Source organism: Salvelinus fontinalis, chromosome 23, assembly GCF_029448725.1.
Source record: "Salvelinus fontinalis isolate EN_2023a chromosome 23, ASM2944872v1, whole genome shotgun sequence".
In the NCBI taxonomy this organism is placed as follows: Eukaryota; Metazoa; Chordata; class Actinopteri; order Salmoniformes; family Salmonidae; genus Salvelinus; species Salvelinus fontinalis.
The window spans coordinates 40,192,063-40,206,926 of record NC_074687.1 but is presented as its reverse complement, the minus strand read 5'-3'; the positions used below and the strand labels follow the sequence as shown (position 1 = coordinate 40,206,926).

At 43.9% G+C, this 14,864-nt stretch overlaps 1 protein-coding gene across 13 annotated transcripts in view; it reads left to right on the top strand.

Moving 5' to 3' along the window:
* The window catches only part of LOC129821321 (protein TANC1-like), a 289,442-nt gene that overhangs the window by 202,858 nt on the left and 71,720 nt on the right, over positions 1–14,864 (top strand). For all 13 annotated transcript variants that reach the window (XR_008754295.1, XM_055878874.1, XM_055878872.1 and 10 more), the window contains 3 exons: positions 4,715–4,837; positions 6,434–6,715; positions 8,290–8,447. Coding sequence is in view for 12 of the 13 variants with exons in the window: in XM_055878874.1 (XP_055734849.1) it covers positions 4,715–4,837; positions 6,434–6,715; positions 8,290–8,447 (563 nt within the window). In the remaining variant the exon portion in view is untranslated. The remainder of the gene's footprint in view (positions 1–4,714; positions 4,838–6,433; positions 6,716–8,289; positions 8,448–14,864) is intronic.

The following is a 14,864-nucleotide window of genomic DNA, read 5'->3' as shown; positions in this document are numbered from 1 at the left end:
TGTTTTGTATCTTGAAGTGTTCTGTTTTACTTTCATTAAATAATGAACACTAACCACTCTGCATTTTGGTCCTCTCCTTCTGTCAGCGAGGACAGCCGTTACAGTGGTAATACCGGCGGGGGCCCACTGCCCAGCACTAACAGGTTGGCACTGTTGGGAGCATTGAGCTCAAGTGCAACAAACGGTTTAACATTCTGGCTGCATTGTGTGAAGTGATTTCTCACCGTGCATGCTGAATTAAAGTTATGCTATCCCAGACTTGAGCTCTCATTTATTCTCATTTTGGAGCCGAAATAAAATTCACATCATCAGGCTTGTGAAAAGTGAAACATAAAAGTGGCTGATCGTTGAGTTGTATTTTTGCCTATTAAAGTTATATTGATTCCTATTAAAGTTATATGGATGCCTATAAAGTTCTGTTGATGCCTATTAAAGTTCTGTTGATGCCTATTAAAGTTCTGTTGATGCGCGCTGCCTTCCCTGCGGGTTCCTAATTAGGAGAGCATTCCTCCAAGTAAGTTGGAGAAGAGAGTCGCATACTGTCCTGTCTGTCATCCCAGCTCAGCTGAGGCAGATAGAGTAGAGAGAGAGAGAAGGGCTTTGATTTTTCGTGGTGAAGGGACAATCTAGAATTGGTACATCCATTTAGCTGAAAAAAGTGGTGGCTTGTCCGCATTGTTGTTGTTCCTTTAAACATGACAGCCAGGTCTCCATGGTGATTTCATTGTTGCCAGGAACACCGAAGACCTTGTTTCACGTTGTCTGTCTTTGTCTGCATGTTGCTAGAGGATGCCGGCTCAGACGGTAGGTAGAGTTTGAGGTTGAATTTTATATAGCAAACTGCTAGTGTTTATTATCACTTATCATTCTGATCCAATGACAGGAATTGTTTGCAGTCATTCTTCCTTCATGGCTGTGTCACGATCGTGTTGACATGAATGAGAGGACCAAGGCGCAACATGATATGAATACATCTTCTTTATTTACAACGACGAAGATGATCACGAAACACTTAAACAACACTAACAAAAACAACAAACGATCGTGAAACTTCAAACGCAAGTGCACACACAAACTACTTACGTCGACATATACATATACAATGACCCACAAACAGCTAAAGCCAATGGCAGCCTTAAATATGGTTCCCAATTAGAGACAACCGAAACCAATTGAAAACCCATTCAGGCAACCATAGACTTTCCTAGAAAACTACACACCCATAGACACAGCTAGATACATACACTCAACACAAACCCATACACTACCACCAACACCACCTCTACCATATAAATACCCCCAAACACACACATACCCCATGTCACACCCTGACCTAACTAAAATAATAAAGAAAACAAATAATACTAAGGCCAGGGCGTGACATAACCCCCCCCTTAAGGTGCGAACTCCGGGCGCACCAGCACATAGTCTAGGGGAGGGTCTGGGTGGGCGTCCTTCCACGGCGGCGGCTCCGGCACTGGTCGTGGTCCCCACCCCACCTTAGTCACTACCCGCTTACGTAGCCTCCCCCAAATGACCACCCTCCACATTAACCCCACTGGATTAAGGGGCAGCACCGGACCAAGGGGCAGCACCGGACCAAGGGGCAGCACCGGGATAAGGGGCAGCACCAGGATAAGGGGCAGCACCAGGATAAGGGGCAGCACCAGGATAAGGGGCAGCACCAGGATAATGGGCAGATCCTGGCTGGATGAGAGCTCATGGCTGGCTGACGGATCTGGCTGCTCATGGCTAGCTGACGGATCCGGCTTCTCATGGCTGGCTGACGGATCTGGACGCTCATGGCTGGCTGACGGATCTGGACGCTCATGTCTGGCTGACAGATCTGGATGCTCATGGCTGGCTGACGGCTCTGGCAGATCCTGTCTGGTTGGCGGCTCTGGCAGATCCTGTCTGGTTGGCGGCTCTGGCAGATCCTGTCTGGTTGGCGGCTCTGGCAGATCCTGACTGACGAATGGCTCTAGCGGCTCCTGACTGACTATCGGCTCTGACGGCTCGGGACAGACGGGCGGCTCTAATGGCTCTGGACAGACGGATGGCTCAGACGACGCTGGGGAGACGGATGGCTCAGACGGCGCTGGGGAGACGGATGGCTCAGACGGCGCTGGGGAGACGGATGGCTCAGACGGGGCTGGGGAGACGGATGGCTCAGACGGGGCTGGGGAGACGGATGGCTCAGACGGCGCTGGGGAGACGGATGGCTCTGGCCGGATGAGGCGCACTGTAGGCCTGGTGCGTGGTGCCGGAACTGGAGGCACCGGGCTAAAGGCACGCACTTTCAGGCTAGTGCGGGGAGAAGGAACAGGGCATACTGGACCCTGGGGACGCACATTAGGCTTAGTGCGTGGGGCCGGAACTGGTGGTACCGGACTGGGGACACGCATCTCAGGGCTAGTGCGGGGAGCAGCAACAGGATGCACAGGACTCTGGAGACGCACAGGAGGCTTAGTGCGTGGTGCCGGAATTGGTGGTACCGGGCTGGAGACACGCACCATAGGACGAGTGCGTGGAGGAGGAACAGGGCTCTGGAGACACACTGGAAGCCTGTTACGTGGTGTAGGCACTGGTGGAACTGAACTGGGGCGGGGAGGTGGCGCCGGAAATACCGGACCGTGCAGGCGTATTGGCTCCCTTGAGCATTGAGCCTGACCAACCTTACCTGGTTGAATGCTCCCCGTGGCCCGACCAGTGCGGGGAGGTGGAATAACCCGCACCGGGCTATGTAGGCGAACCGGGGACACCATGCGTAAGGCTGGTGCCATGTAAACCGGCCCGAGGAGACGCACTGGTGGCCAGATATGTAGGGCCGGCTTCATGACATCCGGCTCAATACTCAATCTAGCCCTGCCAGTGCGGGGAGGTGGAATAACCCGCACCGGGCTATGCACACGTACAGGAGACACCGTGCGCTCTACTGCGTAACACGGTGTCTGCCCGTACTCTCGCTCTTCACGGTAATTACAGGGAGTAGGCGCAGGTTTCCTACCTGACTTCGCCTCTCTCCCTTTAAGCCCCCTCCCAAGAAATTTTTGGGGTTTTCTCACAGGCTTCCTACCGCTTCGTCGTGCTGCCTCCATTCGCCGGTATCCCTCCTCGCACTGCGCCAGAGAATCCCAGGCTGGCTCCGGCACTCTCCCTGGGTTGATCGCCCACCTGTCGATCTCCTCCCATGTAGTGTAGCCCAGATCCTTTTCCTGCCTCCGAGCTAGCTCCTCATATCGCCGCCTCTCTGCTTTCGCTGCCTCCAGCTCAGCTTTGGGGCGGTTATATTCTCCTGGTACCTCCCGGTCTAAATTTTCCTCCCATGTCCATGAATCCTTGCATTGCTCCTGTTGCCGCTGGTCATGTTGCTTGGTCGTAGATTGGTGGGTCATTCTGTCACGATCGTGTTGACATGAATGAGAGGACCAAGGCGCAACATGATATGAATACATCTTCTTTATTTACAACGACGAAGATGATCACGAAACACTTAAACAACACTAACAAAAACAACAAACGATCGTGAAACTTCAAACGCAAGTGCACACACAAACTACTTACGTCGACATATACAATGACCCACAAACAGCTAAAGCCTATGGCAGCCTTAAATATGGTTCCCAATTAGAGACAACCGAAACCAGCTGTCTCTAATTGAGAACCCATTCAGGCAACCATAGACTTTCCTAGAAAACTACACACCCATAGACACAGCTAGATACATACACTCAACACAAACCCATACACTACCACCAACACCACCTCTACCATATAAATACCCCCAAACACACACATACCCCATGTCACACCCTGACCTAACTAAAATAATAAAGAAAACAAATAATACTAAGGCCAGGGCGTGACAGGCTGTTTCTTCTCCTGTGGCTATAGGCTGCATGTTCTGTGAGTTCTCTCTGTAATGCTGCTGTAGCCTACTGTATGTTTTCATGCAGTAATCCCTGTAGTAAGGCTGGCTTTAGTGAGTAAATGTGTCTGTTGGCTCTGTGTGTTGTGTTCCTGACATCCGTATTCATTCGCTGAGTCCCAAGTGGCACCATATTCCCTTTAAAGTGAACTACTTTTCACCAGATGCACTATGGGCCCTGGTCTAAAGTATTGCACAATAAAGGGAATAGCGAGGCATTTGGGACACAGCCTAGTTGTATTTGGGTTGTTACTATAGCTCAGTTTGTACTCCATCACACTAGGAGTGTTTATGGGGGACAGACCTCCTCTCTCTCTGGATCCTCCTCAGCTGTCAGGTTGGATCAGGGTGGGTAACGGGATTTTAGGGGGGATATTGAATGGATATTGTTCACCTCTCCTGTCGGCCGTACTGTACCTGGCTGCCCAGTGCCCACACCACCTCCAGGAAACTGCCAATGCCAGGGTCCACTGCTCTGGCCCAACTCCCGTTCACTTTCCTCTGCCTGAAATCCTGCCATCGTAACCCTGGATCTGTGTCCCCTCTTCTCTCTACTCCTCTTTTCTCTCTCTCAACATATTCCGGACAAACCCTGGATTAGAATTTATGACTTATTGACATGATTTCCCCTGTGACATGTTTGTCAGCATTGGTTTTAGCTGGTGATCATTGTCTGTTCAGGGTCATCTGATCATGTGCATTCACCTAATAAAGGCTGAACTGTGAATCACGTCATCATTTTCGTGAAAAACACATGATCTCATCGTTTTCTCTCTCTCTCTGTAGCCACCAGTTCCACCAAGCTGGAAGACCTGAGCTATCTTGATGAACAGCGTAATACTCCCCTGCGGACATCCATTCGGCTGCCCTGGCATAACACAGGTGGGAGGGCACCACAAGACTCCAAAGGTACTGTTAAACAGCATGTACACCTAGACTATGTCCTAAATGGTACCCCATTCCCTATATAGTTCACTTTTTTTGAACAGGGCTCTTTGTAGTGCACTATATGATAGGGAATAGGGTGCCATTTGGATGACAGCCATACAATAACTAGCTATTCTCCGGGATAGAACAAGGGCCAGCACAGTGCACACCAGAATTATAAACAAAACATAGGGAAAATGTAAACCTATTCCATAGAACACAGAGCAGCATATGTCACATGGCCAAAAGTATGTTCATTAATATGGAGTTGGTCCCCCCTTTGCTGCTGCTACTATTTAACCCTCTACTAAAGCCGACTGTTTTCTCTGCCGCTGTCAGTATAAAGTTGTTAGACTCATGTAAAATGTCCCTCTGGACAGACATTTTTGCAACAGAGCATTATGTGTTTGGCTTTCATTAGACACTGTAAGCAGTCTAATAGAAGCATTCATGTTTGTTAAATTGCAAACCTTTGCCATCCACCTCCATGATTTCCATTTAACTGCAGTTGAGCAGCTTCTCCAACTAAACTGCTATTCCCAGAGCTCAGTAGACGGAGGGGACTGGCGGTCGTCGGATAGTACGGCTAGTACTGATTTGTCTCTCTTATGCAGTCAAGGTGTGTGGGAGAGAGAAATAACCAGTGCTGAAGCTAGCTGCCCTGTTAAAGATCACTTACAAATGGTCCAAGCCAATGGAGCTAGCTGGTCATACCTCGAACTAAGAGATGGAGAGAGAGAAAGAGAGAGAAAGAAAGAAAGACAGACAGAGAGAGAGCGAGAGAGAGGGACATTACAGAGAGAGGGGGGAGAGATAGAGAGGGCAATGATGAAGAGAGAGAGAGAGAGCTACAGAGGAAAAATAGCCCACTATTTCTCTAGCTGTGTGGTGGACACTGACTGCAGTCCAGGCATCTCCTCTCCTCCCCCTCAACAGCCCTGAGAAGAGTGTTTGGCCTGCAGCAGGTGTGTATCGCCTGGCTGACAGTCAGCACTTATCACACTGCAACCGCCGTAGACAGACAGACAGACGGACGGTGATTTTTTTTGTTATGATCAACTGATATTAATGTTCCTCAAATGGTTTGTGAACGAATGGTGTGAAAATGAGACACACAAAGACGGTTCAGATGATTACAGGAGAAAAATATGTTGATTTCAATCTGATTATCCTGGATGATACTAGGGCTTGGCCTCCGCATTCTAATTGATCTCTCATCTCGATGTGCGCGTTTGATCTTGCCGTGGCGTGTGTATGTGTCAGGTTTGCAATCCACAGAAATGTTAAACATTGTATCATATTGCGTCATTTTGACTGAGCGCTGGCTTTCAGAGAAAACAGATGAAAGATGTGCAAGGTAAACAGTGCAGGTGTAAACGGTGTTTCAGATGGAGACGTTCCCTAATCAGTGACTGAATTGGTTTCGAGGCTTGGCTTCACGCCAGCTAGGGAGGCGAATAAATGTCATTCTATTTATTCACTCTCACGCCTAGCTAAATGTATGATTCATTATATATGCCCTCTTTTCTTATGAACTTTCAGTTAGTAAATGTTTGTCTTTTATTTGGTTCCCTCCAGCACGCTTCGCTCCCTACAAGACGGTGGACATCATGCTCAAACCGCTGCTGTTCGAGGTGCCCAGCATCACCACAGACTCTGTGTTTGTGGGCCGCGATTGGCTCTTCCAGCAGCTGGAGGACGTTCTGAAGGGTGACGGTTGCGAGGAGAGCCGCGGAGCCGTGGTTGTGGGCAATGTGGGCTTCGGCAAGACGGCCATCATCTCCCGCCTGGTGGCACTCAGCTGTCACGGCGGGCGCATGCGGCAGATCGCCTCTAACAGCCCCAGCTCATCGCCCAAAAGTAAGAAATAACCCTTAGTTACGTTTCAAATGGTTCCCTATTCCCTATTTCGTGCACTCCTTTTAACCAGGGCCCAGGTCGTATCCACAGTCACGCACTGCCTGGACCAAATGTGACCTAATCCTCCTCATCATCATCATTCATGTTGGATGTTCTCGTGTAAATAGACATGTCAGGGACTTACAGAAAGGAGATTAGACTGTAGGCTGAAATAATGTATGGTTAAATCCATCAACATGTACAGTAGTGACATGAAATGTCCAGGAACTGTGTAGCCCAACACGTCAATCATCCAGGTTCTGACAGGAAGTGATACTGATAGGTATAAAGTTTTCACTTGTCTACTGAGTAGCAGAAAATATATGTACACTACCGTTCAAAAGTTTGGGGTCACTTAGATATGTCCTTGTTTTTGAAAGAAAAGCACATTTTTTGTCCTTTAAAATAACATAAAATTGATCAGGAATACAGTGTAGACATTGTTAATGTTGTAAATGACAATTGTAGCTGGAAACGGCAGATTTTTTATGTAATATCTACATAGGCGTACAGAGGCCCATTATCAGCAACCATCACTCCTGTGTTCCAATGGCATGTTATGTTAGCTAATCCAAGTTTATCATTTTAAAGGGCTAATTGATCATTAGAAAACCCTTTTGCAATTATGTTAGCACAGCTGAAAACTGTTGTTCTGATTAAAGAAGAAATAAAACTGGCCTTCTTTAGACTAGTTGAGTATCTGGAGCATCAGCATTTGTGGGTTTGATTGCAGGCTCAAAATGGCCAGAAACAAATACATTCTTCTAAAACTGGCCAGTCTATTCTTGTTCTGAGAAATTAAGGCTATTCCATGGGAGAAATTACCAAGAAACGGAAGATCTCGTACAACGTTGTGTACTATTCCCTTCACAGAACAGCGCAAACTGGCTCTAATAGAAAGAGGAGTGGGAGGCTCCAGCATCCCGGAGTATCTCTACACTGTTGACGTTGAGACTGGTGTTTTGCGGGTACTATTTAATGAAGCTGTTCAGCTACAATTGTCAATTACAACATTAACATCGTCTACACTGTATTTCTGATCAATTTGATGTTATTTTAATTAATGTACAAAAAATTTGCTTTTCTTTTAAAAACAAGGACATTTCTAAGTGACCCCAAACTTTTGAACGGTAGTGTAATTGTAATGCTACAGACTACTGTATGTTTCTGAATACAGAAGGGCACAGCCTTGGTTACATTGATGTCATTTCTATGCTTTCTCGAGTTGGGAAATGCTGAATACTATATGCTATGCATAAGTCTTCCACACAATCTCACAAGGTTATTCTGTACGAATGAAAATACATTTTCATTGTGAGAGTCAGAACTGATTTGTCAAACATTGAAAAGTTATCAGCTAAGTCCCAAACAGCAGCCAATTCCCTATATAGTGCGCTGCTTTTGACGAGTAAAAAGCAGTGCACTATTGGAATAGGGTGCCATTTAGGATGCAGCCATGGTTGCACCTGAATAGTCTTTACAGTGAGTCTTCCTGTTGATGGACGACCCTGCTTCCCTCCCGCTCTTCCTTCTAGATGGTGGGGACCCCCAGAGCACCGACCTCCCCCTCAGCCATCCCCCTCAGCCTACCCCTCCACGCAGCGCCACCAACACCATGCGGAACAACAGCTGTCCCGGCACCCCTGAGGTCCAGAGACGCAAGGAGGAGGCCGTCAAACGCCTGGCCACCAAGGTACTGGAGGCTCACATTGCCAGATCACAGTTCATAGCCTAACCCAACAATTGTGAATGTTGTTGCTGTGACTTTGTCTGTGTCTCAGATCACCTATAGAGCTCTGGTCAAAAGTAGCACTATATAGGGAATATGGTGCAATTTGGGACATACCCTTTGAGATTATAAAGTAACTTCTGGTCTCTTTTTTAAGTTGGTCATCTGTAAGTTTGCAAGGAAATGTATTTATTTCACATGATGGCTTTGGGGCATTGTGTCATTTCACCGGTCAGGTTCAAGGTAGACATTTTGTTACTGTGAAGTGCGTCTTGGTGCTCAGAATAGCAAGAAGTCGACGAGAGTGTCTATACCTTAACACTAGAACCGCTAAAGCAGTCATTTTGACTGCTCATGAATTTTATTTATTTATTACTCTGACATTTTTTAAGTCATGTCCCGTCCCGTCCCCCAGTCCTTGTCTTTTCATAAATCTATATAACACAGTCGGTGTTAGAATCTTAACATCACAAACATAACTGTTTTATGGTTTTTCCCCTGTTGCCCTCCTTCTCCCAAGAGTAGGGCCAGCTTCGCTCCACTCCTTCCGATAGTTGAAAGTGCCCAGCTGATAATCACCCCGATATTGCTTTGAAACTGAACCTAAACTATACTGCAACTAATTTCACACATAAAACAAAAGATTAAATAAATTAAGTAAAGTATGAAGGGGAGAAAGAGGGAGAATGGGTGAGATGATGAGTGAGGGGAAGCGAACGATGCATAATATTATAATCAACTATTTTAAATTAAGAACATGGCGGCCCATTCTATTGTATTGATCCATCGCTAATTATAATCTTAAAATGGTACAGTGCTTCAGAAAGTATTCATACCCCTTGACTTTTTCCACATTTTGTTGTGTTATAGCAGGAATTTAAAATTGATTAAAATGCGATTGTTTCGTCACTGGCCTACACACAAGAACCCATAGTGTCAAAGAGGAATTATGTTTTTCACATTTTTACAAATTAATTAAAAATAAAAAGCTGAAAGGTCTTCAGTCAATATGTATTCAAGCCCTTTGTCATGGCAAGCCTAAATACAGTTGAAGTCAGAAGTTTACATGCACCTTAGCCAAATACATTTAAACTCAGTTTTTTATAATTCTTGACATTTAATCCTAGTAAAAATTCCCTGTCTTAGGTCAGTTAGGATCACCACTTCATTTTAAGAACGTGAAATGTCAGAATAATAGTAGAATAATTTATTTCAGCTTTTATTTCTTTCATCACATTCCCAGTGGGTCAGCAGTTTACATACACTCAATGAGTATTTGGTAGCATTGCCTTTAAATTGTTTAACTTGAGTCAAACGTTTCGGGTAGCCTTCCACAAGCTTTCCACAATAAGTTCGGTGAATTTTGGCCCATTCCTCCTGACAGAGCTCGTGTAACTGAGTCAGGTTTGTAGGCCTCCTTGCTCGCACACGCTTTTTCAGTTCTGCCCACAAATTTTCTATAGGATTGAGGTCAGGGTGACCATCTCAATACCTTGACTTTGCTGTCCTTAAGCCATTTTGCCACAACTTTGGAAGTATGCTTGGGGTCATTGTCCATTTGGAAGACCCATTTGTGACCAAGCTTTAACTTCCTGACTGATGTCTTGAGATGTCGCTTCAAAATATCCACACAATTTTTGCACCAGTCCCTCCTGCAGCAAAGCACCCCAACAACATGATGCTGCCACCCCCGTGCTTCACAGTTGGAATGGTGTTCTTCGACTTGCAAGCCCCCCCGTTTTCCTCCAAACATAACGATGGTCATAATGGCCAAACAGTTCTATTTTTGTTTCATCAGACCAGAGGACATTTCTCCAAAAAGTACGGTCTTTGTCCCCATGTGCAGTTGCAAAGCGTAGTCTGGCTTTTTTATGGCGGTTTTGGAGCAGTGGCTTCTTCCTTACTGAGCGGCCTTTCAGGTTATGTCGATATAGGACTTGTTTTACTGTGGATATAGATACTTTTGTACATGTTTCCTCCAGCATCTTCACAAGGTCCTTTGCTGTTGTTCTGGGATTGATTTGCATATTTCTCACCAAAGTACGTTAATCTCCAGGAGACAGAACGGGTCTCCTTCCAGAGCGGTATGACGGCTGCGTGGTCCCATGGTGTTTATACTTGTGTACTATTGTTTGTACAGATGAGCGTGGTACCTTCAGGCGTTTGGAAATTGCTCCCAAGGATGAACCAGACTTGTGGAGGTCTACAATTGTTTTTCTGAAGTCTTGGCTTATTTCTTTTGATTTTCCCATGATGTCAAGCAAAGAGGCACTGAGTTAGAAGGTAGGCCTTGAAATACATCTACAAGTACACCTCCAATTGACTCAAATGATGTCAATTAGCCTATCAGAAGCTTCTAAAGCCATGACATAATTTTCTGGAATTTTCCAAGCTGTTGAAAGGCACAGCCAACTTCGTGTATGTAAACTTCTGGCCACCTGGAATTGTGATATAGTGAATTATAAGTGAAATAATCTGTCTGTAAACAATTGTTGGCAAAATTACACAAAGTATATGTCCTAACCGACTTGCCAAAACTATAGTTTGTTAACAAGAAATTTGTGGAGTGATTGAAAAACAAGTTTTAATGACTCCAACCTAAGTTATGTAAACTTCCGACTTCAACTGTTCAACTGTTCAGGAGTAAAAATGTGCGTAACACAAGAACTGACTGGCCTTTCAGCCTATAATTACCTGCTAGGGAACGTTGCCGCATTTCAACCCGCAAGGTGCGCAAACATAAGCACCAAAGCTTGTTAAATAGTGAAGAATCAATTGTAAAGCATGATATGCATGAATAAATATTTGTGGAAATGCACAGTATATCCATGTAAAAAATATAACAACAATATTTTGGTGTTTAGATAGAGTCAAGGATATGTTTTTTATAAATATCCAAATTCCTAGTGAAAATGTAGGCCTAAAGCCAATCCTTGACAATTCCAACTAATGACTCATCAATATTCTAACGGTTTAATAAATACATTTCATATATGCTGTCTGAAGAATAATCATTTGGTGGTGTTTTTAAAGGTCTTAGGTTAAATTAGAAAACCATAAAACTATTATTACAAAGAACATAATTCAATTTGTATTAGTTTTGTTACTCTAGGCTATAAGTAATAACGAAATATCACTAGTTCATCTATCACAAAGAAGTCCCTAATAATTTAGTTTTGTCAGGTCTAAAAAAACATGTGGAATTAAGAAAATGTATTTAGAAGAAAACAGAATAGTGAATTTGGTAATTTGCTGAACGCATGGATTGTGCAGATATTCTTGGAAAAAGTGATGTTTGGAAATAGAATTGCACCTCTGAATTTTGAGTGTTATTTGACAAATGTAAGTGTCATAGAAACTGCAGAATATGCTCTTTTTGATGCTATATAGAAATCAAAACGTTTTACCTGCATGTGACTCTGAAAGACGATTTGAACATGTGCACCAACGATGATAAATAGGCATAACACAAACTCATCATTACACTAAATAAAACAATCCCATATCAGCTTATTTTTCAAAAGTAAAACAAAAGAAAATGATATCAACCCGCAAGGCGTGCAGTCAAATTATTTGCTATAAAAATGAGCGCTAAAGCTGACAAATAGGCACAACAAACTCATCATTACACTATTGTCTTTCTAAATTAAATCAACCTCTTCACCTTCCTTGTCATTCAGCTAGGCCTAATTTAAATCAAATTGTGAAGTAACCTGCACAATTATCGCCCATTCATCCATTTGTCATTCAGTGAGGCGCATTAGCGCCTGGCTTGGTACCAACATCCTACAGTGCATTTGTCTTGGCCCATTAAGGTGGTACTAGGTGTGGAAACAACAGGTAAAAGAGCTCTAAATACTTTCCAGTTTGGCATTTAAAGATTCTGAGAACTGAGCAATATAAAATGCAAACATTTAGTAAAAGTCAGGGCGAGAAGGATCAGACCAATATGCGGAGTGGTTTGTGTCCATGATTAATTTAATGAACAAAATCACTGAACACTTACACATACAAAACAACAAACGTGACAAAACCGAAACGAACCGACAAACAGTCCCGTGTGGCACGAATACAGACACGAGATACAAACACCCACAGCAACCACGTGAATCACAGGCTGCCTAAGTATGATTCTCAATCAGGGACAACGATTGACAGCTGTCTCTGATTGAGAATCATACCCGGCCGAACACAAACAACCCAACAAGAAAATAACACCTCGACAACCCACCCCAACTCACGCCCTGACCAACTAAATAAACACAAGAAAAAGGAAAAACAGGTCAGGAACGTGACACCAATAGCGACTTTAAAACAATTACAGAATTTAATGGCTGTGATAGTTGAAAACTGAGGATGGATCAACAACATTGTAGTTACTCCACAATACTAATCTAATTGACAGAGTGAAAATATTTTCCTGAATACAACAAAGTGATATGTTTGGGGCAAATCCAATACAACAAATTGCCACTCTCCATATTTTCAAGCGTAGTGGTGCTGCATCATGTTATGCTTGGAATCGTTAAGGACTGGGGAGTTTTTCAGGATAAAATATAAATGGAATGGATCCCAGCACCGGCAGATTTCTAGAGGAAAACCTGGTTCATTCTGCTTGCCACCGTACACTGGGAGATTTAATTCACATTTCAGCAGGAGAATAACCTAAAACACAAGGCCAAGTCTACACTGGAGTTGTTTACCAAGAAGACAGTGAATGTTCCTGAATAGCCAATTTACAGTTTTGACTTAAATCTTCTTGAAAATCTATGGCAAGACCTGAAAATGGTTGTCTAGCAATGACCAACAACTAGTTATTGACATAACTTGAAGAATTTTGAATAATGGGCAAATGTTGCACAATCCAAGTCTGGAAAGCTCGTAGAGACCTACCCAGAAAGACTCGCAGTAATCACTGCCCAAGGTGCTTCTACAAAGTATTGACTCAGGGGTGTGAATACTTATGAAAATGTGTTATTTCTGTATTTCATTTTCAATACATTTGCAAACATTTCTACAAACATGTTATTACTTTCTCATTATGGGGTATTGTGTGTAGTTGAGGAAAAAACTATTTAATACATTGTGAATTCAGACTGTGGAATAATTGAAGGGGTATGAATACTTTCTGAAGGCACTGTATGCACTCTATATCAGTCCACCGAATTAAAGCAGTCATATCAGTCTCCTTCGGGCTATTTGGAGTATGCTACACAGTGAGAGCGTGCGTCATTTTACATGCTGAGCGGCTTTCAATATCTATGAAAATATCCACATCGGGCAGCAAGTGATCGAGAGTCAGAGAATGTGGTGATGGGGCTTGTGGAACCTGACGTTGGCAAGGGGAGAAATGTCACCATGAACAATTTCCTAACTTCACTGTCATTGGTGAACAATTTTCTTGCAAAGAAAACTAATCTGGCCGGCACCATGAACAACTGAAATCCAACTGATGCTAATGTGTGAAGATGCACACAATATAAGCACGAGCTGACAATTTTTTGGTCTTATGTAGAAAAATTTGAAATTGTGTTTTTTACATTGGATAAAAGGAGAGACTCGGAGCTAGAAAATTGTATATCATACACTACAGTTGAGGAACAATGGGAAAGTAATTCTGCTTTGAAAGTTGATAAACTTGTAACCCCACTTTTGAGAAAATGTTCCTTGAATTATATGGTACACCTACTGGAGTGCTCTTCTTTGTTGGATGTGGAGCGACGCTCCACATCCAACATGACAGAGCTTGAGAGGATCTGCAGAGAAAAATGGGAGAAACTCCCCAAATACAGGTGTGCCAAACTTGTAGCGTCATACCCAAGAAGACTCAAGGCTGTAATCGCTGCCAAAGGTGCTTCAACAAAGAAGTGAATAATGGGTCTGAATACTTATGTAAATACTTTTTAATACATTTGCAAAAATTTGAAATCTTATTTTGGTTTGTCATTAGGGGGTATTGTGTGTAGATTGATGAGGGGAAAAAATAACAATTGAATCCACTTTAGAACAAGGCTGTAAAGCAGGGGTGTCAAACTCATTCCACGGAGGGCCTAGTGTCTGCAGGTTTTTGGTTTTTCCTTTCAATAAAGCCCTAGACAACCAGGTGTGGGGAGTTCCTAACTAATTAGTGATGTTAATTCATCAATCAAGTACAAGGGAGGAGCGAAAACCCGCAGACACTCGGCCCTCCGTGGAATGAGTTTGACACCTGTGCTGTAAAGTAACAAAATGTGGAAAAAGTCAAGGAGTCTGAATACTTTCCAAATGCTCTGTACATGTCTAGACACGTTGTGTCAAGTCACTCTGGTTCACACTGATCGTAGTAGTAAAAAAAAAAAAGTAGCTAAAATTCAGGGCAGTAATGTTGTTTAGTGCAGTCCA